Source organism: Rhipicephalus sanguineus, chromosome 3 (assembly GCF_013339695.2).
Source record: "Rhipicephalus sanguineus isolate Rsan-2018 chromosome 3, BIME_Rsan_1.4, whole genome shotgun sequence".
NCBI classification, from domain to species: Eukaryota; Metazoa; Arthropoda; class Arachnida; order Ixodida; family Ixodidae; genus Rhipicephalus; species Rhipicephalus sanguineus.
Genome location: NC_051178.1, coordinates 192,930,479 through 192,957,973, shown reverse-complemented (window position 1 = coordinate 192,957,973; position 27,495 = coordinate 192,930,479). Strand labels below are relative to the sequence as shown.

Genomic DNA, 27,495 nt, shown 5'->3' with positions numbered 1-27,495 from the left:
AGACCGAAAATTCGAAGGAGCCACTATCGCGGCGATATCTTTACGGACCAGCAGCAGAAATGCATGGGGGCGTGATGGCGGCAGGTGGCAAACGTGCCAGTATGACATCGCTGACAACTAGGGATGTGCGAATAATAAATTTTAGGTTCGAAGCGAATTCGAAATGAATAGTGATATGATCGAATAATTTCGAATTGAATAGTTCGAATAGAATATATCACATATTATAAAGAAAAATGAACATATTTATCATGACTCAACTAACCTGAATAATATGTATTTTTTAATTGGAACAAGGCATGTGCAAATTTCATTCATTTTAGTTCAAGGTAAAGGGGAAGCAAACTTGAATAGTAGCTGGATTTGAATTTGAGTAGAATGCAAGTAATAACCAGTAAAATACGTTAGGTTTTAACATTTGCTATACTTAGAGCATGTAAGCCCGTATAACAAGCTCTTAAACTTAAAAAGAGTGATCAATCTACGTGAGGGTAATATGTTCATTTAACCTTCAGGTGGGGCTTCGCCGCATTGCGGATTTTTCTTGGATAGGTGTTTTCACGGCATAGCACTCCTACGCTGCAGTGAAACCACCTTTACAGGAGGTTGCATGCCGTTTAACCCCTTAACTACTTTGGATGAGCAGAGCACGTCCTAGTAGAATAGGTACTCCCCTCTAGCATTCAGGACAAGAGGCACTCTTTTACAGCTTAGATTGCGTGTAATCCACCAGATGGCAGCATTTACTTGACAATTCATTTTTCTCCTGCGGAAAGAGCGCGGTTTTTGTATGAAAAGATGGCTTGCAGTGGCGGCCACCCATGCTTAACTGGCTCGTCAACACGAAAAAGAAGCTTATCATTTTCGTCATCTTCTTCGAGTGATGATGATTCGGATACAGATGTTTATCTTGTGTCCGGAAGTGAAGACAGCGATGGCGGTGAATTGAGCATCTCCTCCGGTGATGATGAAAACAGCTCGGAAGCGAACATTGCGAGTGCTCGCAAGTGGATCCTGCTTGATGCGGACTATCCTCCTGTGAAGCCTCCCCGCTTTCCATTCTTGGTCATTCGAGGCAAGTAGTAGTAAACAACTTTATTATATTAAGGCAAGACTTTCAACTCGTCATCGCCAGATGACCTTATGGAATATATTCAGCAGTTTCTTCAAAAGTGCTTCATTTCCTCTCGGAAGCGAGGAGAAAACGGGAAAAAGTTGAGAAAGGAAACTCGCTTTTGGTGCAGGAGCTGCAACAGGCCCCCTTGCGTTATTCCGTGTTTTGATTTGACTAAGTATGTGGTACAAATACTTTTTCAACATCGACTAGCTACTTTTTAGTACAGTCAAATTCGAAATCAGCAATAAAAAATATAGGCACTTTTGGTTGGGAAATTTTCAAAAAAATAAAGCACTTAAGGGGTTAATATACGTGTTTCGTTCATTTCGAAATTTCGAATATTTTAAATGCGTGTCGAAGCGAATTCGAATACTGTAATTTCGAAATTTCGAATATTTTAAATGCGTGTCGAAGCGAATTCGAATACTGTAATATTCATTCGAATATTCTTAACACTCAAATATTCGCACACGCTTACTGACAACCCTTCATGATAAGCGTCTTGGGCTAACTGCTTGGTAGTGCATGTAGCCAGTGCAGTTCTGAGTGTACTAAACGCGTCATGCTGTCATTGATGTTGCCTCTTTGTGCGAGACCACTAAGTCCGCCACACAGATGCGCTGCTTTGACAAATGAAAGCAGCTTGCCATCGCAACGCCCGTGTGCGGTCAGAAACGGAGTGGGCATCACGAACACTTTCATTACAAACGCATGTGTACGGTACAGCAAGTGCCCCGGCAGTGACGGCGTCAGCTTAGTTGGCAATGTGCTACGTACAACTAGGAACGATCGGCTGACGCTGCAGCAAATGCTGCCTGTCGGCAGAGATTTTTGTACAATAGCACATCATTTACATGCGCCCGTGCATCAGTGAAAGCAGGAGTCTTCCTCCACAGCCTTTGTGTTCTGCATCATCATTTCCAAACACTACATGCGAGAGAGCCGTAATTCTTTCTGTGTTTTGATGGTGTCGGCAGTGCTCATCACTAGATGCAAATTTGCAATCGGCGGTTGGTGCGGGGTACCAAATGTCTTCACAAGAGCGTGGGCGCTCACCAAAATGTCTGGTAAGTGTATTTGGAGGCACTAAAGCTGCTTCGGACATGGCTATGGCGATTTGACCACTTGAGCGGAATACAAAGGCATGAATCTATTTTTTCGGACTGCCTGTTTTTTTAGGACTTCGTGGTCCCTAGGGAGTCCGAAAAATCGGACTTTCACTGTACGTATTTGGAGAATGAAGTACGATGGCAGTACGTGGATCACCTTCTGTGAGGTGATGAGTATGCTAAAGTATGGCCACTTCTTGTTCAGGGGGTACAGGAAATTTACAAGACAAAGCGTTGATTTCCAGCTACACTTGGTTCTCTGGAGTTTGGAAGGCAGGTTTCTTTAGCTTTGAGTTTAACCCTTTGAGGGTTTTCGCCGTACATGTACGGCACTTCCTGTATGTTTTAAACGCACAGCTTTTTCGATCATTTCTCGTGCTTGTCACGTGCTGCCTCGCTTCGGGAATACGTGGAATATTATTCATGCGCCAATGTCTCTCCGTTGTTTTTTTTTTTTTTGCTTCGCAAAGCAGAGCGCCCGCAGTGCAGCTGGTTTAAAACGCGCGCCTTTTTTGATCATTTCTCTTGCTTGGAATGTGCTGCCACGCTTCGGGAATACGTGGAATTTTTTTCATGCGCCGATGTCTCTTCGTTGGCTTTTTTTTTCTTTTGCTTTCTAAAGCGGCGCGGCGGCTTTCACTCGCTCAACAGAGTGCACGCACGCGGTGCGGCTGGTTTTGGTTTCATCCTTCTGGTGGTTATCGCTTCTCACGCTTGCAATGCTGATGGCTGTCTTGTTTCTAATCTCTCAAAGGGTGACCGCTTGTGACTCTCTCGTTTATTGCTCCCTAGGGCGCGTTAAAATTTTTTTTTCCATACGGCGCTAAATTACACAAACGACGCCTCTGTGGTTGCGTTTCCTGTTTTTGGGAGTACGAACATTTTTTTTTACCAGGAAAGTACTCTGCTGCGCTTATTTTTCTATGTCTGTGAGCTATGTTTAATACAAGGCATAATTTTTATTGATCAAAAATTGTATAAGTGTTTTGGGGGATTTTGCTTGATGTTACTCATGAATAAACCGTGTGTATGTAACAACAAAAATGATTTTTTTTTAGTCACGTTACGGTCCCCCCGAAAATTTTAGACAATTTTTTTTCTTTTATAGAATCGTCCGAAGAATTTATTTCAGCAATAAAAAAAAATACACATTTTTAAACTGCATTTTGCGAAAAAATTTGACCCTCAAAGGGTTAGCCTTCCTTCTATTCATCTGGAGTAAAATTTATAAGCCATGTATGGATTTGCTGTTTCATTCACATAACAAGTAAGCTTCTCGTAATGTATGCTGAAATTCCTCTCGGGGTAGGTAGCTTGTGTCATAGTGTGGCATACTGTACTTTCTCTGCCATGTTGTCCTGCTTTTCAGGTGATCATGGCCACCAATCGTATCGACATTCTTGACCCCGCACTTCTGAGACCTGGCAGGATTGACCGAAAGATCGAGTTCCCTCCGCCGAATGAAGAGGTATAGTAATACAGTGAAACTTCGCAACAACGAAATTGATGGTGCGCGGAAAAAATTTTGTTCAAGCGAACGTTTCGTTGTAGTGAAATAGAAAAAAATATAGCTGACCTGAGTTAGAACAGAGAAACTTTTATTTCCAAAATTCAAAAAGTGTCGGCTGCTTCCTTTGTTTCCCCAGCAGCGTCATGACACGATTCTCATATATGCATAGCGACGCCATGTTGAAAAGCATGCTGAAACAACGGCTTCCGCGAACGAACCAAACAGAGGCACGGGTGCGCAACATGAACTGCACAGTTGCGCTAATACGTTCTCCTAGCGCCCACTCTGGCGCCACTGCTCCAGACAGCCATTCATGGAGAAGCACTTTCACAGACGCATTGGTACGCGCGACAGTGGCTCAAATCAAGCCGTGAATGACGCATTTTATAGTAGCACATTACAGGTTGAATACTGAAATCGTTATTAGAAGTGCCGATTACCCCACATATGCGAACAGTTAGTCCTAGGAGTGCCAATATTTTGTAGAGTGGGCCTCAATACTCTCCATGAAGGTTGCCCGCTTTAATCACCTGACATGAAAAGAAGTGCTCTATTACGAATAATCGAGAGTTAAAAGGCATTCCTTCATTTTATCTTGATAGGCCTGCAATTTTTCAAGTGTTCTCCTTGACGAGCGACTCTCTTTTTCGATCTGTTCACTGCTTTCTTTGACTGTGGTTTGGGAGGCCTGATCTACAGGAAAGCTGCATTCTGTGCATGATTCTGAGGCCAACTGTGGAACGAGCGCTTCGATCTCGTCTTTCCCAGGGTGCGAGGAACATTTGGTCTTGGGAATTTCTCCTGAGCTTTCACAATCACCTGCCCAAGCTATTGCGTCATCAGCTGGATTCATTTGCCGGCGTTTCCTGGGCTGCGTGTTCTTTTTTTGCAAATAGCGCGGATAACCGGGAAACACAGACGGGACCGCAGTCGGAAGCATAAGCTTAATCTTCATGTTCTTTTTGTAGTCATTAGCAGTTAAATGTAATGAACATACCAGCGACTTGTCGCTTGGCTCCCACTTGCTTCCTTTCCCTGACAGTCCTTGGCGAGAAATATTCTTCAGCCACACTTCCCGATGCTGTAGATCGCAGGAGAATTCGTAGTACTATACAGCAGTGTCTTTTCTCGCGTTCGAGTTGCACAGCGGTACACAACAGCTTCGTGGCATCACGCCACTAGAAAAAACCGCCTGCCACACACGCACACACCGAAGAACCGTACTCAAGCACAGGAAATATGAGGCAAGCTGCTCACACACATGATCACACAAAAAAAGCACACAAGAAAGCACACGAACACACATAAATCCTGGGGCGACCACATGCATTGTAGCACGAACCGGCGTCTGCCTTGAGTACAGGAGCGGTGGCGTCCTCACGAAAAACAGCAGCTGCAACTGTCAACTCGGCCGAGACGCGCTCGCCCATTGACGGCGACGCGACGCAGCAGGCCACACCTTTTTTATTTTTTTATGTAGTGGCCGTGGCATTGGAAAGGCATGATAAAAGGAATCATTGTGCGGTTGGACCTAGCATGGACAACTGAGCTATAGCTTCGGATTGTCTGCGACTAAGAAGCAACTCAAGCCTGTTGCGAAAGCAGGGCAGTCTCATTGCTGTCGCTATCAAGCGATGGCAGCACCCATGCTCAGTCAACAGCGGCGGTTTCTGGTAGTGCCAACACGTGATTTAGACTTTGTAGATGTATCTCTATGTTCTAAAATGCACCAAAATGTTCGAGATTGTGTTTATTGCACGGCAAATTAAATTTTTGAGCCCGGAATAGCATCGTCAAATTTCGTTGAAGCGGAAGGAACGGCAGCAGAAAAAGTGTTCCTTGTGGCGAGCATACTTAGGCATTGACTCCTATGGACTGTTGACGGGGAACCGAGAATTTTTTGTTGTACCGGAAATTTCGTAGAATTGGCGTTCGTTGTAGCGGGGTTCAACTGTAGTGACAAGCATCTGACTTTAGCAGTGAATTTTCTAGTTGGCATGCATGTGTTTGCACTAGTCTCTTGTTGAACCCGAATATGTTTGAATCAGGGTAAACTTCGCTCTTAGTCGGCAGGTTTTGAGTGAGAAAAGCTAGGAGAATGTAGCTGTGTTTTGGTTTTAGTCGGGACATTTTATCAAGCACGATTTTTTTGGCTTGGCCATAGCTTGATGACCCGAGTAAGAGCTGCACTTCATGTCTGTGTTGTTCCCCTTTCATACATCATAAATTATTCACCCACAAACTATGTTTAACAAATAGCTGAAGGTTCCTTTGCTCTTGCAATGTAATCTGCAAATTTCACTGTGGTCTTAAAGCAAACATGTTGTTCATGGTCTGAGCACTGACAACTGTGAGTGTTTGGTAGTTTTAGCGTCAACATTTTGCATAGGTGCACAGAGTTCATCCACCAGCACCATCATGTCTGCTGCAGATGTGAAAAGTGTTAGAATTTTTACAAAGAAAGCGTTTTTTGTTAACTGATGGTCCCTTGTATTGCTTGGGCCTGGTGACAAGGTGCACTTATGTAGCTGCAATAATGCTTCAACAAAATTGGTTTATTAAGGCCTTAATAAATGGACTGTTGGTGTCGTCATCCTGCGACGTCAGGAAAGAGGGATAAACAGTACCATATAAACAGTATTTTATTAAAGGCATCCATAGCGGTTGGTATAGTTTGGCGTCATAAATCTATTTTACCTTTAAAAGCAAAACTTGCTATATACAATGCTTTATTTCTTTCACATCTAAACTACTGCATGTTAGTGTGGGGCACGACGACTAAAACAAATTTACGGAAGATTTCACCCCTACATAATAAAATCCTTCGTCTAATTTATAACCTTCCTTACAGACATACAACGCAACATTTGTTCAATGAACACGAAATCATGAATGTTTTCAACCTCTACAGTTACAGGCTCTTACGCAACTATAAGATCGAACAAAAAGACGTCTATCCACTATTACAGAGTTAGCTTCCATGATGCGTTATGAACCAAAATACCCCCACCGTCATCAACCACACTGGATCCTTCCTCGTACGAGGACTAATTATGGACAACAAAAAATTACCTATCAGCTACCGTTACATTTAAACAGACTACATTCCTCAGGTATTGACATAGCAGACATCACCTTTTCTCAACTACGCCAATATCTCATTAACTCATCTGACATTGAAAACTCCTTGAAATAATCGTGCCTAAATAAAAATGAGGATATAACCAACACTGTTACCGGTATAGTAAATTTTGTGTTTAGTGTATATGTAGTTTATGTACTGACGTCTGATCTATGTTTGTAGGTATACATGTTTATTGCATTGTGTTTCTTTTTCTTTCTGCCAGCACCGCAGCCTGCTGTTGCGAATTTCTGTTATTGCTAGATTCCAGAATGTTGTGTATACCCTCGTCAGATCTTGTGTTCTGTTGCCGCCACCGCCTCTGTCTGATGTAAAGGGGGGTGAGAACATAGTCAAGCGGACAGTCGCTTTTATTCTCACCCCCTCCATCAACTTTGTATTGGTGGAAATAAACGTTATTATTATTATTATTATTAAAATGTGATCGTGTGATGTCGTCATGTGGTGATGTCATCACGTCACAGATCATCAAAATTTGTGACGTCATTATGATGTCACTGTGACTTTGTGTGACGTAATGTCATGTGGTGACGCCATCACATGACATCATACCTTGGTCAAAGGTGGGCCGTTCATATAGGCTCTGCGTTAGGTGCAGAAAGAAAGCTTTCGGAGGGTGGCAGGGCAGGGTCAATACATTGACTGAGTATCAAAAGAAGATGGCTTTTGCATTCGAGTCATCTTAGGTGAATGCATAAAGGACCCTGTGAGTTTAATCTCCAGTGCCATGCCCAAAGTAGTTGCTGGGATCAGTGCGCGGCCCAGTGGCACTCAAGCCAGTCAGGTGTTGTCAAAAAAGGAATGTGAGGTCGAATGTAAGAAAATTCAGTACCAGTAAAGGGCACAACAGACTTTGCAAGGCTGCTTAACTGGTATGCACATTTTTCTGGTGTTCATAGAAGAGAATGTGCACTAGAACAGAGGAGCACATAGCATCATCTGTTGTCGCGTGAGTACTGTCAACCTGAAGTGAGTGTAAATTTGTTGCACGAGCACCTATGACACCATGTATATGTTTCACTGGCGCCACCTTTATTTTTTTGGCACTGGTCCTTCGTAAACCCACATTATATCCTTCTGATGTCAAACGGCTTTATGACTTCACTGATTCATTGATTATTTTTTAGCAAAATGGTGTGTCATAAGTTCGACGGTACCTATGCCTTTGCGCAGAAATTTATTTGCTTCATGCATTCAGAAAAATGTAATTCAAAAGATGACTTTATAATAAATACTAACGCCACAAGGCCAACCAAAGACAAAAGCATGAAGATTGGACTAGTTGACATGTACTACTAGCATAGCGGCACCAGTGTTACCTGTAGTAATTTTTGTAGGAAATAGTTTTGCACAGCTCGTGTGTTGCCTCACTCCTCATCATACGTGTGACTGCATGTTTTTCTGCAGGCACGTCTAGACATCCTGCGCATCCATTCACGCAAAATGAACCTGACGCGAGGCATCAACCTGCGCAAGATTGCAGAGATGATGCCTGGTGCATCAGGAGCTGAAGTCAAAGGTGTGTGCACCGAGGCAGGCATGTATGCCCTGCGGGAACGACGCGTCCATGTCACTCAAGAGGATTTTGAGATGGCTGTTGCTAAGGTAAGTTCCTTTTTCTGAATATCGATTCAACTCTTGAAGTGACAGAAAAAAGATTGTTGTAGAACCTGCAAGAATGTCCGGAATACATAATAAGGTCGCAGGCTACTTTAAATCGTTTGACCTTTATTAGATTGGTACTTCAGCACTGATGCCACTCCCAGAAGTAGATGCACTATGTGGAATTCTTGTGTGAGATAGTTCTTGCAGTGTGTGTGTGTGTGTGTGTGTGTGTGTGTGTGTGTGTGTGTGTGTGTGTGTGTGTGTGCGCGCGCGCGCGCGTGCGTGCGTGCGTGTGTGTGAAATTTGCGTCAATATACAAGGCCTGACAGCTAGGCTCACAAACAACTGTGTTTTGCTAAAAGCAGCACTGTACAAACAGCTGCCTAAATATTTCAGAAACCTTGATACGGTGAAGCCTCATTAATATGTACCTGCCGTGAACACGGAATAACTGCGTACCAAATGGTAGTGCACGTCAACCAGCAGCTGCAAATTTGCATCTCCTAATGCACGCCATCGCCGCCAACAAATAAATATAGCTCCACTGCAAATATTGCCTCAAGTACACAACACAGCGTCTTTTCTTTTTGCCAAAGCGCAGGAAAGATTCTGGCTCTCTTGCACGACCGTCCGATAGCGCGCAGTGGTGAGGCCAAGGGGCATTTCGAAACTATTGCAGGGTCCGGGATATGCAGCAACTGACATAGCAACAAAGCAGACAGTATCGGCTTTCCGTGTTACATGTGTGCGCGTCTGCACCGCGATCTGCCACTAAGCAAAAACTGACACAGTTTAAGATACAGCCGCGTGAAGCCGATCGTCGCCTGCTCGGCTCAAGCTGTCACTGCGGGGCTCTTTACTGTACCGTACTCGCCTTTGCCTTTTGAGCGTTCTTCGTGCCCACTTCGTTCTAGACTGTGCACAGATGCGGCGATTAGCTAGTTGGGTTATTGCAGCGGCGACGAGCTTTCTGCAAGTGATGTGCACTCTGCATCTCAGCGATGCCCTAGCGGCCCTGGTAGCGGATGGAGGCGCGTTTCGGTGGCCGCCTAATAAAAGCAAGCATATGGTTACAACAGCGCTACGCTTGTTGTACCATATGCGGGCACTTGGCGAGTGTCAATGCAGCGAGGTCTATCGGCGCCCGCAATGCTCAATTCAGCATCAGCAAGCTGCTTTTGTTTCTACAAAGTGGTGTGCACTTGAACGCGGTCCCACTCACCGAGGCGACAGCGATCGGCGGCTCAGCGCGCTTGAGTTGTTGCCTATCAAGAGTGAACAGTAGGCTTAAACTAGCGCTACGCCACACGCATGCCCGAGCAGATACCATATAAACCGGACTATAGGTCAAGTGGGAATATAGGTCGACCCCCCAAGTTTAGGTGACAAAAAAAAAAAAGACCCAAAATCGCTGAAATGTATTTACAGTCGAACACGAATATATCGAACTCGAAGGGGATTGTGAATTAGTTCGATATATGAAAAATTCTATACAGTAAAACCTCGTTAATTCAAAGTCACTGGGACTGTGAAAAACTTTCTAGTTAAGCGGGTTTTTGAATTAACGAAACATAGAAAAAGCGGGATGCAAGGAACTTTGAATTACTGAAAGTAATCAGAGGTGGTCGTTTGGCCTTCTAGTTTGTGGCAAAAAAAAGAGTCTCGTGGTCAGCTGAAATGCGTGCCTGCGGAAAAGAAGGCGTGCTTCACTGCAGCACAGTGGTGACATGCGGGCAGCATGTCACCTGCTCCTTGCAGCCTCAGCGCGTCATGATGCGACCATTCGCCCATTCTTTCTGGTAAAATAAAGAATATGATAATGGCCAGTGTGACGGAATCGGCAATGTGTTCTGGCTGGAAAACATGATCATTGAAGTTTTCACTGAGTTTTCGAAGTAGGCGTTACAGGCAAGAACTCCGCCAATCGGAGGTTTGCATACACCATGAATTCCGTCAGACCGTCCTTTATTATCTTTTCTTTTCCCAAAAAGAATGGCTAAATCATGACACGCTAACGTTGCGAGAAGCATGCAACATGCTGCCCGCGTGTCACCACTGTGTTGCAGTGAAGCACGTCTTCTTTTCCGCAGGCGCACGTTTTAGCTGACCACGAGACAGTGTTTTCTTTTCTTTTTTGCGCTAGCAGCAGCGAGGCTGGGTTGCTTCAACTGTCACTCATTAATATCGCTACATTGCATTGCCCTGTGGCTCCTAAGGGCCGTCGCTTCCGCGGATTTGCGGCGAAATCGGGATTGGGAATTGGCACATGGCGCCCAAAGTTTTTGAATTAACCAGGCTGGCGCTGACCGCCACTTCAAATTATCCACTCAGGTTTACATTGCAAAATACGGGACCACAGAAACCCTTCTAATTATGTGGGATTTCGAAATAACCGAGTTCAAATTAGCGAGGTTTTACTGTATAAAAAAATACAGGCCCCGAGACCTTACCAGTGACGGACGATCACCCACAATCGGCGCATTCAAGAATGACAACTAATTCCACACACACGATGCAACAGAATGTTTTATTTGCGCGAAAAAAAATCGCTTATCTTGGCCTGCTTCTTCGTCTTCGAAATGAAGTTGAAGACGTTGGCCTCCATCTTATTGAGGCTGTCCAGGTGCGACAGTCCGGTTCACTCCATGTCGCCGCAAAAACGGCAAATTGAGCCGAACGCTGCCGCCCCTTCAGCGGCGGAGTACGCGCGTATAGCCGCCGCCTCGTCCAGACGATCTTCGTCGCCACTTGAGCTGTCGGCCTGGGCATCCTGGGTCTGTGCGACCGCAGCTACAATGTCCTCGTCTGCGAGGCTCGCAACAGCCTGAACATTGCAGTCCGCTTCCTCAAAATCGTCCGCAGACACTTCTGGTGGAACGGCAGCCGGGAAGAGGGACGACAACTCATGAAATGCGTCGTCTATGCACTTGTCGTCGCTGTCTTCACTGGTTTCCGCAAGTTCCGCCATCACGAAGCCTGCCTTCCGGAAGCAGTTGGCCACAGTGTCCGTCTTCACATCTCACCAGGCGCCCGTGACCGTTTGAATGGCACCAAGCAGGTCAACATTCAGCCCACCTTGAAGGACTTGATGATGCCCTGGTCGAGCAGTTGCAGCTTCGCTGTCGTGTTGGCCAGCAGAAACTTCAGCTGGATGTTTTTGAGCTCGCACACAAAAGAGGAATGCGGTGGTATGCGACAATTCACGGAAGTGAACTCCGCCAACAAAGCACTCGCGATCAATCGCGATGGCGGCGATGGCTACTTGGGCGCCCGGGCAACCTGCGAGGGCAGCAGCGACGTACAAAAGGCGCGAACTGTGGTTGGCTGAGCAAATACGAAAGGGGCGGGCTGTGGTTGGCTGATCAAAACTCACAAAACAGCAACAAAAAAAAGAAATAAAAGGCGAAAGGAGGAGGCTGCCAGCTCCTTCATTCCTGCTCTCCGAGCCGACGGTAACGCGGAGAGCGTAGGAGAAAGAGAGAGAAAAAAAAAGCAAAAAAAAAAGCCATTCCACAAGTTGGAGAATGCGCCCAGCAGGAGTACAGTCCGAGCCCTCTCGCCCTCACGTTTTTCTAGCGTTTCGAGTGTTGGCTGAGGCGCGGTGCCGTGAAGGTCGCAGGGCTCAGCGAGTGCCGAAGCACGCCTTCCAGCTCGCGCGGTGTTCGATGTATCCGATGGCGGGTAAAAATACCGTTCGATATAGACGTGCGAATTTCTATACTTTTACAAAGGATTTTCAAGGGGATAATTTAAGAGTTTGATATAACCGAAAATTTGATATATGTGGGTTCGATATATCCGTGTTCGACTGTATTTTCGAACGGCATCGCTCACCCATCATCTGAGCACCCCTCAACTACTTTCAGAGCTTCTCTTATTTGTCAGAAGCATCATCATTGTCTTCCAAAGACGAGCGTTTGTCACTGGCCGCCTCTCACAGGGCATCGTCTTCCATGCCATCGAGCTTGTTGCTGATGCTACACTTTCTGAAAGCATTTTGCACCATGGCATCTGGCAAAGAAAGCCAGGCCAGAAGCACCCAGTCACAGGCGGTCGCAAGTGGAGGCCTCTGTAGGCGGCCCGTCAGTGTCTTTGGGTTGTCACTGGACATCCACTCCTGGTACCCCAGCTGTACCCGGCCCTTGAAAGGCTTGTTCAACACAACGTCGAGCGGCTGGAGGGTGGAAGCCATACCACCTGGTATCATGATGAAATCCGTTCTTCTGTTGCCAAGTCCGCGTTTCACAGCAACGGTCAGGTGACTGCGAAACACATCCAAAACCAGCATGCTGCAGTGACACGGCAGTGCACCTGGCTGACGGTTTCAGACCGCTCGAATCCATTCAAGCATGATGGCCTCATTCACGTGAGCGACATCACCGGGCCAGAACGCTTCCTTCGGCATTGTTTTTCGTTTGAAAATGACGAAGGGTGGTAGCTTTCTGCCGTCTGCCATGCAAGCCAGCATAACGGTGAAACGCGAGTGCTCGTTGCCAGTGGACAAGAGCTTCACATCCTTGGCATCGTGCTCTGTGATCGTGGTCGACGAAGGCATGTCAAACGGCGTGGGGGTCTCATCAGCATTGCCAATTTGCCCCATCATGTAGTTATTGTCCTCCTGAAGTTGGATCACGAAGCGCCGGAAGTCCACAAGCTTGTCCTCGAACTCTTCCAACAGCTTTTGACAGATCGATGTGCGCTGCCGGAGAGAAAATCCTTTGTGTCTCATGAATCGACGCATCCATGAGTTTGGTGCACGGAACTCTTCTCTTGGGAGCCCAGCTTCTTGAGCGAGTTCCACGGTTTTTTTGCGAATGGTATTCATGGTCACTGGCAGCAAGCGTGCATGAAATTCCCGAACAAGGTCCACGAGCGCATCTTCACGCTGCGGATGAACTGCACTCCACCCATGAAATGATGTCTTCTGCGGGTTGCATTTCTCCAGCTTGCCTTTCTGCACTCTCCAATAGTGCACGCCTTCTTCAGAAATGCCGAAGTGGCGCTGAGCGGCCATGTTGCTGTTCGCTTCGGTGAAGTCAACAACATTAAGCTTTAAATGCAGCTGAGAACTGCCTTCTCGTGCCACTAGTACTCATCTGCAATGAACATACTCAAAAAAATCTTAACACGACGTCGATCGGAGCACAGCTCGAACACACAAAGAAAACAGCGAGACGGAAAAAATATGTCTGCCACGTGATATGGACGTGGATCAGAGTTGCCAGATGCTACCGAGCTAAGAAGCACATTATCATCACAAAAGAAGCCCAAAAAAGCGGCGCGACTTTCGCGAAGAAGTCCAAAATACAGTATAACCTAGTTACAACGGATCTGTTTACAACAGACATTCGGATATTACATACCAATTTGCGGCGTTATGCCGACCTCCGTATTTGTTCCATTGATTGAGCTTCGTTTACAACGGATTCTGGTACAACGGACATTCGGATATAATTGACTAAAATGTCAGGCCAGCAAGGTGGTCAGGACTCCTTTAGAGCGGACTTTTCTACCACGGACACACCAAATTCAGTAACTTCAAACATCGCTTAGCATACTTCCGGGACGGGAACACCGATTTAAGAACGAAGGCCGCCGATCTCCGGTCTGTCAATGATCAGCTATGCCTAGCTGTAGCGACAAAAAATCGGCGCGCAGCGTGCTTGGTGTTGCGTTTTGGGACGCTGACACGCGAAATTGCGAGCCGCTGCCACCGCTTCTCGGAGCGGTCGCTGCACGGCGAGCTTGGCCGGGGGGTCCGCTGCCGATGCGTAAAATGCCCATCCGCGGTTCTGAGGAGCCAGCAGGCGATGCGATTCGTTGCTTGCGACGACGAAGGACATTGCGGCTTCTTCGTTTTCGCATGTCCGCTAGCGCGATGTTCTTGTCCGCAAAGTTCGGATTTGTCTCGTACATCGGCACCGCGAGCAGAGTTAGGCCTAGCCACGACATCGTAGAAAGCTCGGTTGCGATGTGCGTGGCCGCGGTGCCCGATGTTTCAAAGTACGTCATGCTCGATTGCGAGTACAAAGAGTTGTCCCGCGGTGGTCTTCGTCATAAGCTCCGAAATACTGATAAGAAGAACCTCGAACTGCGGGTCCAACGAGTCAACGCTATTAGTCGCACGTCTGCGATGTTCGCGACGAGTGCGGCGCGCTATCGTAATCTGATGATTGAGCTTCCGCTTGTGGATGCCCAACTAAGGCGTTCTAAATTATCGTCGACCCGTGAACACAGAACGAGTGTGAATGCGTCACTAAGTAGCGCAAATTTCGACAGCCACGACCTCGCGACGCACAAGCAGCAGACGACGATCCCGAAGCGAGCATCACGGAAGAAGCAGCCAAAACATGTGCTTTTTGTACGCTTGTTACTGAAAGGAGGAGCCAGCTGAAACGGAGAACTTGAACACGGAGAAATGCTCCTTACGACGAGCCCAAAATGGTGGCGCCCCGTTGCGCCGTTGCCAACCTATAATATTGAAAAACGCGTTTTTTTGTTTGCTATTCCCGCAATTTTCGCAAAGTCGGCAGACGCAAAGAAAATTTTTATTAGCACTTCTACGTAGTTTTCATTGCAGATAATTTGGAATCAGATAGAAAATGGGCTACAGAAACTGAAAATGCGATTTTCCAAAAATCGCATTTTTTTTTGGTCCCCCGTTAAAAATAAGACCATGTTTGTGACTCATAATTCTCTCCGGTTATAACAGACCCATTCAGTGTTTACATAAAAGTCTGTTGTAACAGTACTTGGATTTTACATACTCCTTTTACAACAGACCAAAATCTGCTTCACTATGAAGGTCTGTTGTAATGAGGTTATACTGTATGTAGAAATTGAAGGAATTTTCCCATTCTTGAAAATATTTTCAAGCCGGTATGGATAGGACAAACCACTACGGCTTAAGCGGTCAGCGAATGCATTAATCCCTATGAGACTCAGTCGGGGATTCATTGCAACTACGTTATAACCGTTAGTATGTTTAAAGCGGGTACGTATTAACGAGGTTTTACTGTAATCCAGTGTCATGCAGTGTCTGTGTTGATGAATAGCAGATGGTCGCTGAGTGTCGGAACTACTTGTGCACAACAGTCAGCATCTTATGCAACCAGAAAAAATTACACCATCTCCCACTCAAGGGAACCATGAGGGTATGCGAAGCAGCATTGGGGGCGCACACCAAGTTTCCGTTACGTTCACTCGGCGTTTGTGTTAGTGTGTGAGGTTTGTATTTAGTGTTTGTGTTATCATTGCATTGTGTTTGTGCATTGCTTTCCGTTAGCGCCGAGTGAACGAGTGGCGCCGATGTTGACATTACAACTCATCTGAATCGGAGCGACGCGAGAATGACGGAAGCCGACCGAGCGCACGCGCTTATATACACATGAAATGGGGGAGGGAGAGGAGAGAGTGGGTTACAGGCTGTATTTCGCTGCGGTGTGGCTGCATCACGTGGGAAGAGAGGCTGCGCATCTTCTGCAGCGGGGGGGACGAGAGGAGAGAAGGCGACTGAACAGCTGTGTAAAGGAGGAGAGTGGGAGAGAGAGTAGGCGCATGCTCAGTGGAGCGCGGACGCCACCACCGACGACGAACACAGCCCCCAGCAAAAGCTGCTTCGCATCTAAAAGCAACACGATCCATGGAAGGTTGTAATATTATAATATCACATACACGCACACGCACGCTTCTCTGCTCTGTTCCCCTCTTAAAGATTGTACTATGACCTGTGCTGGTCTGCAGTACTTTATGTTTAAAAAATGTAAAACAAATTATTTCTGGCCGAAATTTTCCCCACCCAGGGTCAGTAACATTTGTGGGTACTTTCATCTTTAGTGAAACTTCTCATTGGAGCAAAGGACGGGCTGCTGATAGCTTAGCCAATAATTGTACACTGGAAGTCATATCTTCTAAATTGGTCTGTCAAGAGGATGGCCAGTAGTCCAGTTCCTGCATTTAAAAATTTCAGACAGTGCTAGTGCAGCATATTACTCTGTAGTAGAAAACATAGACCTATCTTAAAAATAGGAGATATGTCTGCTTCATTGGGAGTGCAGTGGAAGCTTGCTTCCAGATGGTAAACAGTGTGTGAACTTACTGGTGTTCCCTTTGCTGTAGTTGGTTACAACCTAACAAAAAAATGTCTTAGGTTGTAACCTAAGACAAAATGTAACCTAAGACATTTTTCTCTGCCCACAGCTTGTGCTGTCCCTCCCAAAGAGAATTTGCATTCAATAACACTTGCCTATTTATGTGACATCAAGCACTTCTCGACCAAATGTAATGCTTAAGGTAGCAATGAACCTTTGACTCTTGATATGTGTAGTACTTACATTAGCCGAGAAAAAGTACTTAGTTTTAGCAAAAACCAGCTAGCACGGCTGTCTTTCACAGGTGCACCGTGGTTCTGTGGGCGGAGCTTACATTTTTTCTTAGGCTGTAACTAACAGTAGTCCCTTTTATTTAGACTTGTTTTATTTATACATGCCTTTGATGAAGTGAAACTCGACGTAGCACATACTCTCCGAATGTAACGTGCCGTCTCGAGGGCTGTGGCTTACTGTTAGCAGGAACTACTTAGCACTGAACAATTCCTATTTTCTCGATCTCAGGTGATGCAGAAGGATGCAGAGAAGAACATGTCTATCAAGAAACTCTGGAAGTGAGGAGGTGGAAGTGTACATAAAAGCAAGAGGGGCTCGCTGAACTGCCTGTTATTTAGCTTTGGGAGGCACCGCAGGTATGAGCTACTGTTTAGAAAATTAAAGACCTGTGCTTCTTGTGTACCTTGCGTCTCCCTGTTTCTGTTTGTTGTCATTCGGCCTTGCTTAGTTTTTACATGGTGCAATATATTAGTGGCTATGATATCGAACTTCTAACCTCGACGCCACAGACTCGGTTCTAGCTCTGGTGGCCAGGTTTTGATGGGGGTGATATGCTTCTTTGCATTGCAGCCATGTTAAAGAGCTCCAGATATTCACAGCATATCTCATAATCATATTGTAGTTTTAGCAGACAAGATATCATTAGTTTTCTTTTTTTCGTTGTAGGCCGGTATCTCTGCTATGATAGTTTTTTGCTACCATATGCCATGATCACCTTGCCCACAGTGTAATTGGGCTAGTTGAGGATAGAGGTGTAATTGGGCTAGTCTACCTAAGTATGTCACTGTTCAACTTCCCTGGTGCACCATAAAAGTTTGTAGGACTCTTGAGCTTCGCCTTTGAGAATAAAACGTGATAGCTTAATCGAGCCCCGTACACATGGCCCTCTGAATCGCTGGCCTGGCTTCTCTTCTCGGTGGACTCTTAAACCGTGTCGCAAGCAAAGAAATTTCTGTGCATGTAAGATTGGCCATTTCAAAATATCCGCCCGAGCGCTTTGTAATTGGTGGGCCTTTAAACCACCTACTCGTTTTGCAATTTGCATGTTTTGATGCCTGGTGCAATTCTATGTTTCTTCCATGCAATATTACACGAGTTTAGGAGACTCCTTGCACTACATGACATTCATATGTGTGTTTTTTTGTTTTTTTCGAAACAGTTTCAAGCACTAGCATAGCTCTGTGGTAGAACACCTGCCTGCCATGCTGAAGGCATGGGTTTGATTCCCACTCGGTCTAAAGATTCTTTTTATTTGCATCTATCTCGAATTTTTGCTCATGGACAACATTGATTTTTTGTTCACAACTAATGACGCTGACACCGGAATTCCTGCAAAATGAGCTCTTAGCACGTGATAGCTGTAAGAGTGTTTCTCTTAACTGTTTTTCATGATCACAGATTGTGTAATAGGGCAGACCTACCTTGAATTATCAAGCATGGCAGCTGACTGGAGTTATTCAGCCTGCTTGTGCATTACCATGCCGTTTTTATAGATCATGAAGAGCTCTTGCTTGAAAGTGTTGCTTATGTAAACTTTGCTGCTACTGCTATTGTATTGCAGTGACACTACTTATAGGCGTAACTAATTCCTGAGCATTATCGATGATTTTTGCGCAAACTTTACAAAAAGTGACTGCCGTGTGTGTGGTCCTTCTCTGTCCCCAGTCACTTTTTGTAAAGTTTGCGCAAAAATCATCGATAATGTTTAACCAACTAGCCCACTGCCAAGTTTTTCTCAATTCCTGAGCCCCTCAACTGCCATGAGCAATATTAAAAAATTTGCAAAGGATGCAACATTTTTTGCTTGCATTTTTATCTTTAAAAGCATACCAGGATAGTCTGTAGTACTTTTACTACTCTTGCTGATCAGGATTAGCATAGGTATTGTGTGATATTTGCTTGTCAAAATGACAAGACAGTCCAAACTTTATTTGCAGATACGTACCTGTGGTAAACAAAATGTTACAGTAGTATGCCTTGACAGTGCAGCATACTGGTGATGATGTAAATCTTGTTCCAGTTCAGGGTATGGTCTACGGCGTGTGACTTGTCATTTTTGCTACTCCTGCTTGACGATTTGTCATTGTTAAAATGTTGATTACATTGTCCCACAACCAATCATTGCGGCTGGGATTATTGTCACCCTAAAAGCTTGTAACGTGCTTTTCAACCATGCACAAGGCTGTAGTGTTGGTGTCATTCTGTAATAACCCAGTGTTTGTTGGCAGATGCAACTTCGGATAAGTTTTTCAAATGCGAAGCATTTCTTAGCGAACTTGTGCGAGTTTGAGCGTATCTGTCTATCTATCCTAGCTGCCTACGACTTTGTGCTTTCCTGGCCGTTTCGTCAATCGGATGTATACCAAAATTGGTATAGAATAACATGACCGTATTACGAACATAAATGACAGGTCATAACATGAAAATCATGACATGCATGTCATGAACAGCATGATTTACATTCCACGGCCTTGGGGCTCTTGCGGCCATTCCGTTAATTCCATATATACCAAAACTGGTATGACGTGACAAGAGTTCATGGCGAACATAATGACAGGTCCTAACGTGCAAATCGTGACATGCATGTCATGTGCGGCATGATTTACATGACATGGTCTCGGGGCGCTCGCGGCCGTTTAAATGAATGGATACATACGAAAACTGGTATGACGAGACATTTCGACATGTCGAACAAAACTGACATGTGGTAACATGAAAATCATGACACGCGTGTCATGCACGACATAATTTACATGCCGCGCTCATGACGCACTCGCGGCCGTTTTGCTAGATTGATATGTACCAAAATTGGTATTGCGCAATGTGACTGTATTAAGAACATGTATAACAGGTGGTAACATGAAAACCATGACATGCATGTCATGATTTACGTGCCACGCTCATGGTGCATTCGCGGCCGTTTCGCGGGCTTGATATATGCCAAAAATGGTATTGCACGACACGACTGTATGACGAACGTAAATTAGGTGGTAACATGAAAATCATGACATGCGTGTCATGTACGACATGATTTACATGGCACGCTCATGGTGCGCTGGCGGCTGTTTCGCTGGATTGATATGCACCAAAATTGGTATTGCGCGATGTGACTGTATCAAGAACATGAATAACAGGTGGTAACATGAAAACCATGACATGCATGTCATGATTTACATGCTTGGCTCATGGTGCATTCGCGGACGTTTCACTAGCTTGATATAAGCCAAAATTGGTATTGCGCTACGCGCCTGTATGACGAACGTAAATGAGAGGTGGTAACATGAAAATTGTGAGAGGCAAGTCATGTGCGACATGATTTACATGCCACGCTCATTGTCTGATCGCGGCCGTTTCGCTAGCATGATATACACCCTAAATTGGCATTGCGTTACGCGAATGTATGACAAACATAAATGACAGGTGGTAATATGAAAACCATGACATGCATGTCATGTATGGCATGATTTACATGCCACGCTCATGGTGCACTCGCGGCCGCTTCGCTCGCTTGCTATACACCAAAATTGGTATTGTGCGGTGTGACTGTATGACGAACATAAATGACAGGTCCCAACATGCGAATTGTTATGATGTCATGGACGGTATGATTTACATGACACTGTTATGGTGCGCTTTCGGCCGTTTAGATAAGTGGATATATACTAAAATTGGTATGGCATGACAGGAGTGCGTGATGAACATAAATGACCGGACCGGTCATACAGTGTATATACCAGAATATACATTTCATTGGCATGGTATTTACCACATTGTGCATGACGCGTGCATGGCAAACATGCGATATATGGTGAACTAGATGCCATAGCATGAATGAATTCATTTGGCCCAAAAATAAAGCAATGTATGCAGGTCTTTGCTGGCTGCTTCGCATTGCATCGGTTCCCACAGTGCGTAGGATCTGCCGGATTTTTTCACTGCCTCGTATAAACAACTGAAGCTGTTTGCAAAAGATACTTTGAAGCATGCATGGGACAGATATACTCAAAGGGAAAAGGTTATTTTTCATGAAAATGTGCAACGCGGCAGGTTTTTTTTTTTTTTTAGTATAATGACTGCTATGAGCGGTGGTAACCGCGTCGTGTCGCTGCGAATTTGGCCACTAACGGTAATGTTGGCTCTGATGAAAGTGTTTGTCAAAATTACGCTGACATGACACAAACTGTACATTACATGGCCCTAAATTTTCACATATCCATTCGCGGGTACTCTACAGTGCTTTTGCTATACAGTACATTACTTCTGCAATACTGCAGCCGGGATCTTTCTTCTCTGACAGCACTTTGAAAAGAAAGTGAGCTGCATGTCAAACACCTTTCATCTGTCAAATGATGTTTGCTATCCGTCATTCACTGTGGGCTGAATAATTCAAAGTGCATGACAAATGCTGCAAAACAGTCTTCTTACCTAAACTCTTAGTTACAGTGAAAACATCTTGAGGGGTGAAATAAAGTTATGGTGCATCAGTCGTCCTGATGCAGTGGAGGCTTCTTTCACTGTTGAAGCTAGGATTGCAGATTTTTAATACATTGCATTGCAAGACAATGGTAGCCTTTTTCATGGTTGAGGAATCAAGGCCCCCACATTGGTGTTGGCAAATATCTAATCAAGCATACAAGATGTTTTCACTGCTAACAGTACAGGTTAGTAGCATGTAAACTTGTTTTCTAACCATATTAGCTAAAAACAGTAAGCATGCCAACACGCCTTAACAGTTTAATTAAAATGATGCAGAATGTTTCAAGATAGCTTGGATTTGGGCACTGGTGTAATGAAACTATTAGCACTCATGTACGGAAACTTTACTGTCAGTTTCCTTGCTTCTAACACTTTGATCTGCCCTTTTCTGCTGATTGCTTGAATAGAAATTTTTCGTGGTGTTTTTTAAACAGTTTTTATGCATCATGTGTGTCTGAACGATTGCACATTTCAAACGTAAAAATGCTAAGATTATGCACATCGCACGTGTCATGTTGAAATGATACAAAAAGTTTAAAAGTCTGAATATAGTGATGTAAAAAGCTGGTGCACTTGGAATTGCACAGGAAGGCTGGTGCCTTTATTGCATATTTACGAGTTAGCATTCAGCACATGAATGTTCGTTGGAAAATGCATGCATACACATATCAACAAACACTTGTTCTTCAGCCTTGAGCGCTAGAACTTTACTCCTGCTGCATATTCCACACTGGTAATTTTGGGACCTGACATTTCCTGCGTTCATGCAGCGTGTGTTTGAGGTCATTTAAAGTTCGTAAGAGTTTCAGACAGGAATGATGTGCCGAATGGCAAGTCTGAAGGCCTGCTGTGTTTCACTGGGAACCTCATGTGCTCTTGTATTTGGGTGTTGTTCAAAAGGCCTGGTAGTCATGTGGAAGAATTGTTGCAAGTGACGTGGCCTAGCGTCAATGGGCTTTCCTAATGTCAGTGGGCTTTCACAACAGGTATAGTGGTTGAGGGGCGTTTGTGGCAGGACATTAGAACGGGTGCTCCTGCTTTCGTGGAAAGCAGGCATAGGCTTTCACAGAAGGCACGTTACATAACACAAGTCATACCAATGCTGCAAGAGCGATCGGGTAACACAGGCACACAGAACACGTTGTGTCGCTTGTATGATCACCGGCGGATGCGTCGTGGGGGTGTCGTCTGTGTTGTGTTGCTGGCCTTCTCGTGCTTGGAATAGTAGTGCGCACTGAGTGCAAGAAGGGACTCATACACCCTTCGGCAACATGGGCACTTGTGTCCATTGCCACTCTCATGCACAGCCAGATGTGCCCTGATCTCCTCTTCATCGCGAAAGAGTCTCTTGCACGAACACCGGAAGAAGAAGCCAGTTCGCCGGTGTCGGCCCAGATGACGCGAGTAGGCATCGCCTCCGGTGAAGGTGCGGCCACAGAAGGTGCATCGGAATGGGGACCGACTGTCGTGCACGCTGCCCCGATGCAGAAGCAGAGCAGATGCCGAAGCAAATGACTCGAAGCACCTGCATGCATCGCCACATGCTTGTGTTAGTACCAGCACCTATAGGTGTCTCTAAACTGCACTTTGTTGCGAATAAGCAAACACTTGCCGTGAGAACACTCTTGATAAGCGAGAAAAACGTGCAAAAAGAAAATGCCGATGGCGATACCACCTTGAAGTTCTTGCATCAGCCACCGTGACGTCATAAATTTTGACGGATTCTACTGGGGCCTACGTAGTTACTGATTGGCAAAAATAAGTCCATTTTCCTCAGAGACTGCCAGACTACCATACTACCTGAAGGCATCAAGTCTGCCAGAACGAGACCCTCGCTATGAATGAATGAAAGACGATTACTTTTAAGGGCTCGTTTCTTAGACACAATTTTAATGAGAACCAACAGACAGTAATGCCAAAGAAAGTATAGGGTATGACTTGATGCCTTCAGGTAGTATGCGAGGGAATATTGGTCAGCTGCCGGCTCGTAAAAAAAGATCACGTGCTATGTGACGGCAACAGGCAGAAGAAGTGTTCCACATTCGCCGCCATGGCTGCGACTGGCGCTGACTAACACTCCCAGGTTTAAATGCACATATATACCCCATAAAGTGGACGGGAGGATGACCGCCGCCGTATCTCAGTGGTAGAGCATCGGACGCGTAAGCGCTGGACACATGGTGCGAATTCGGATGCGATTCGTCGTACGGCTGTTCGTGCCAACAGCCGCATCCGACAGACGCCCAACAGGTTCCATCAGCGTGCGGAGACGATTCGCACGCCGCACGGGCATCCAACTTGCTGAATGTAGCCGCGCGGCTGCCGCGTCGGTCTGACGGCCGCAGCCAATGGCAGCGCGGGAGACGCCTGACGTCACGCCTCTGGTGGCGCGTTTGTTGCTTGTTTGTTTGTTTGCGCGTTTGTTGAACTACGTTCGGACGGCTCCGATCATGAAAAACGTTGGTTAAACTTTCTTTCTGACATCAAATAACTCATGACATTTGTGCAAGGCGGCGCCCGTTTTCGAACCACTAGCGAGATATCGAGCCGCGATGGAAGGCCACTTCGCAGCTAACAGCCGCACCGGCCGTCTCGGCGAACCGGCCGGCTTTGCTTCCACCGTTGCTCGTCAAATCGAGGTCTACGAGAAAACCAATTGCGCATGTAAATGCGTGTCATCAGCTTAAAAGTTTTAATCGTGTTGATAAAAATAAGTGCTCGACGATCAGCTCGCGTTTGATCGCGAACGGCGCTAGCGACAGCGTCCGCCTTGCTAGGCCTACGCTCGGTGTCGTGACAAGCCTACTCTCGGAGTCGCGAGTGAATGCGGTCTGTTGAGATGCTTGTCGCTTGCGAAGGCGTAGCTTTATTGGCAATGTTCTTACAGAACGAAGCGTGGCTGCGTAAGGTTGTTTGTTTTGCAGTCAACGAAGAGGATGCGATGTCTTCCGAGCGTGCAAGCCGGGGTGCCGTGTGTGGGCGGAGCCTGCGCGCTGATTGCTCGTTCGCCCCCATGTGTCCTGAATCGCCGTATACCGCGTGCGGCGTCGCACGTCGGATCGGATGCCGAATCGCACCATGTGTTTAGCGCTTTATTCGAAGGTCGCAGGTTCGGTCCCTGCGGGCGGCAAGTTATCTTTTCGTCCACTTTCTTCACACTTTATCCTAATTATAACGAATAGCATCCCCTATACTTTCTTTGGCATTACTGTCTGTTGGTTCTCATTAAACTAATTCATTGTTTCACTTTAGTGATATGTCGCTCTGGATGGCTTCGAAAAAAAAAAAAAAAAAGCGGACCGAGATTGCTTCTATGGCTTTGCGAAAGCAAGTGCTTGGTCAGTGCGAAAAGGACCTAGGACTTTAAGAATGTGCACGACACAAGCGCTGGCATGTAATACATTCTTCAAGCCCTGTGTCTTGTTTGCGCTGGCAATCATGAGTATACTCCCAACTCGCCCGATTAGCTACCGTTTTACAAGTGATCGGTACTGCGCCGAGTGGCGACGCAAAACACGCCCGAAGAACGTACCTGGAACACTGGAATGGTCTCTCGCCCGTGTGCTGCCTCTGGTGTATGACGAAGTCGTACTTGCTGCTGAACTCCTTTTGGCAGATGAGGCACGTTAGGCAGCCAGCGTCGTCTCGCTGGGCCGTAGGAAGCGGGGAACGTTCCTTGTGCCACGGGTGCGGGCTGGTCGGCGATGATGGGATCAGGTAGGTGTATGTTACCGGTAGGCCTGCGCGAACGACATACCACGGTTAACCGAAACAGCCACGTGTGTTTGAAGGCGCGTTCGCGTCGACCAAATCGTGCAGACGAGTAACAGGCCTGTGCTTGTTTGAACGGCCTGGATATACAGGTATCCTGAAAAGGCTAGACTACTTGGCGCACAGAGCTCAACACACTTGTCTAAAATGCCCAAGCGGCGCGTTCCGGGCTGCACTGGCGACGTCTACCGACTACGCCTGGTTTGAGATGCCCACGTTAAAGTGTTCTACGTCTAATCATGCATCATTAGTGGCAGCATGTCTAAATTTGGGCTACCTCAAACCACGCGTTGTCGGTAGACGCCGCTTATGTAGTCCAGAATGCGCCGCTCCAGCGTTCTAGACAAGCGTGTTGAGTTCTGTACGAATTGTAAAAAACAGTCCGATGGTGACCTCACAGGCTCACACGGACCACATTGCAAAATTAAAACTACGGCCTGGATGCAGTTCAATCCGCATAAGCTAAGCCGCGATCGTACCGTATGGATAAGTTCATAGGGCTAATAATTTTATACAACCACAATTCGTAACCTACACACGTTATTTCCAAAACGATGGGTTTCACTAGTGCATGGCTTCAAACCGCATGCACTTGCCTCAATGGACGCCATCAGTCAACTCGCCGGTACATTTCAATGCCATTGTGAATGTTTAAATTTACTTGAAGCGAATGTAGGCACAAGCAGGGGCGTAGCCGGGGGGGGGGGTTTAAGTGCCCCCCCCCCCCGAAATTTTTCAATTTTGCATGTGCATATATGCACGCACACATACAAACGCACGCACGAACAAACAAAGTATGGTAGCTTTCGCTCCACTGTCAAGATAAGTTGTCGCCGAGCATAGCAGAACAACATCGGTGGTGGTCTTGTAAAAAGAGCCACTAGTATTGGGCAGTGAACCTACCTTTTTGACGTGTGGCCGGACTGCTAGTCATGATGCTGGTAGCTGGAAACAGCGTTACACGGTTGCGTATGGCTGCTGAATTCGCAGACCGCGTCGTTCCACTAGGCTGCAGCCTTACGCTGCTTCAGAGGCCTCGCTGTTTTCGATTACGCCGGCCGGGCCACAGTCGAAGCAAGCAAGCGCCGCTGGTGCTGCTACTGCTTCGGGCACGTCGGTGCCGTTTGAGCCGATGCTCCCGTATCAGCTGCATGCTCGCGCGACCAATCGACCATATGATAACCATGGTGATTACCGCCCGCCGTTCCGATGGCTCACTGGCTCTTGTTCTTCCTTATCGCTTGTTCATATCCACTACGGGTGATTGCCCGTAAGAAACAGGTGGTTTTACGATCGTTTTTATAGCGAGGCTGTATATGGCTTGGCGGAACCGAAATTCGTTCGCCCTATGTGCGCAAGAACTGCTGGCGCGTATGTGCCACGGAAATTGGGCAAGACACACTACTCGCCACTGGTCCACTAAAAAGGAAGACGGGAACGCACGGGCGGCAAACCCACATTGCGATTTCTGGACAGACGTAACCATAATTGAGAAAAACTTTAATGAACTGTCGAGATTAACCCAGTGATGAACACTTACGCCGCACGTTTCAGCTTCGCTGGTTAACCATCTGTACGGAGCGCTTGTGACCTTGGTGCTTGGGCGGTGCCATGGCTTTTTATTATGTTAATAGGGAGTTTTCGAATAGGGGCCCCAAAGTCCTTTGCGTGTGCTCGCTTTGGGTCAAGTAGAAGCTAAGAGTTTTCGAATAGGGTCTGCGGTGCTTCGGACACGACCCCTTGTTCTAGGCAGGGCCGTACCCAGGAATTTTTTTCGGGGGGTGCTTGTGTACAGAACGGCTAACTTTGGCAACTGGTGGTCGCTGTGAATGTGCAAGTATTTTCGTGTCACCCGAAAAGTTAAAGCATGAAAAAATTTCGGGGGGTGTCAGAACCCCCTCAACCCTCCCTTGGTTACGGCCCTGGTTCTGCCAAGAGCCGTCGCTTCAGTGGGTGCCGTCGTGTTTGTTTGACGCAAAGCTTTTGGGGCAGGCTTTGGGGCTCCCGCTAAATCCGAGAAATAGCGTCCCCAGCGCCAAACCCAAACGCTGTTTGGTTCTCGCGCATGCGCAGTGGCCTCGACGCTATTATATATATATATATATATATATATATATATATATATATATATATATATATATATATATATATATATATATATATATATATATATATATATATATATATAACCCTTGTGCGCGCACCTTAGCATACCGCACCGTGGTAAAACGTCAAGCTGAACTTAACCATCCAACGCCGATGGTTTTATTTCGATCTCATTTCGTGTTCCATCTCGACTTGGTTCGCCTTCGGGCGAAATCGAAAAAAAAAAGGGCGAAGCTTGCATTAAGCCGCGCAAAGCTTGAAACAGCGAAACTGGA

At 46.1% G+C, this 27,495-nt stretch overlaps 2 protein-coding genes across 2 annotated transcripts in view; one reads left to right on the top strand and one right to left on the bottom strand.

Moving 5' to 3' along the window:
* Positions 1-17,269, top strand: part of LOC119387954 (26S proteasome regulatory subunit 8) — a 29,386-nt gene extending 12,117 nt beyond the window's left edge. The window contains exons 9-11 of the mRNA XM_037655537.2: positions 3,596-3,694; positions 8,286-8,483; positions 17,096-17,269. Of these exons, the coding sequence (XP_037511465.1) occupies positions 3,596-3,694; positions 8,286-8,483; positions 17,096-17,149 (351 nt within the window). The 3' untranslated portion in view covers positions 17,150-17,269. The remainder of the gene's footprint in view (positions 1-3,595; positions 3,695-8,285; positions 8,484-17,095) is intronic.
* Positions 17,270-21,900: 4,631 nt separating this feature from the next.
* On the bottom strand, positions 21,901-26,273 carry LOC119387955 (zinc finger protein 84-like). The gene is made up of 3 exons (XM_037655538.2): positions 26,018-26,273; positions 24,876-25,083; positions 21,901-22,868 (listed from the first exon to the last, which is right to left on the bottom strand). Exons 1-3 carry the CDS (start codon positions 26,046-26,048, stop codon positions 22,502-22,504), a joined length of 606 nt encoding a protein of 201 aa, XP_037511466.1. The 5' UTR covers positions 26,049-26,273; the 3' UTR covers positions 21,901-22,501.
* Between the last annotated feature and the right edge of the window lie 1,222 nt (positions 26,274-27,495).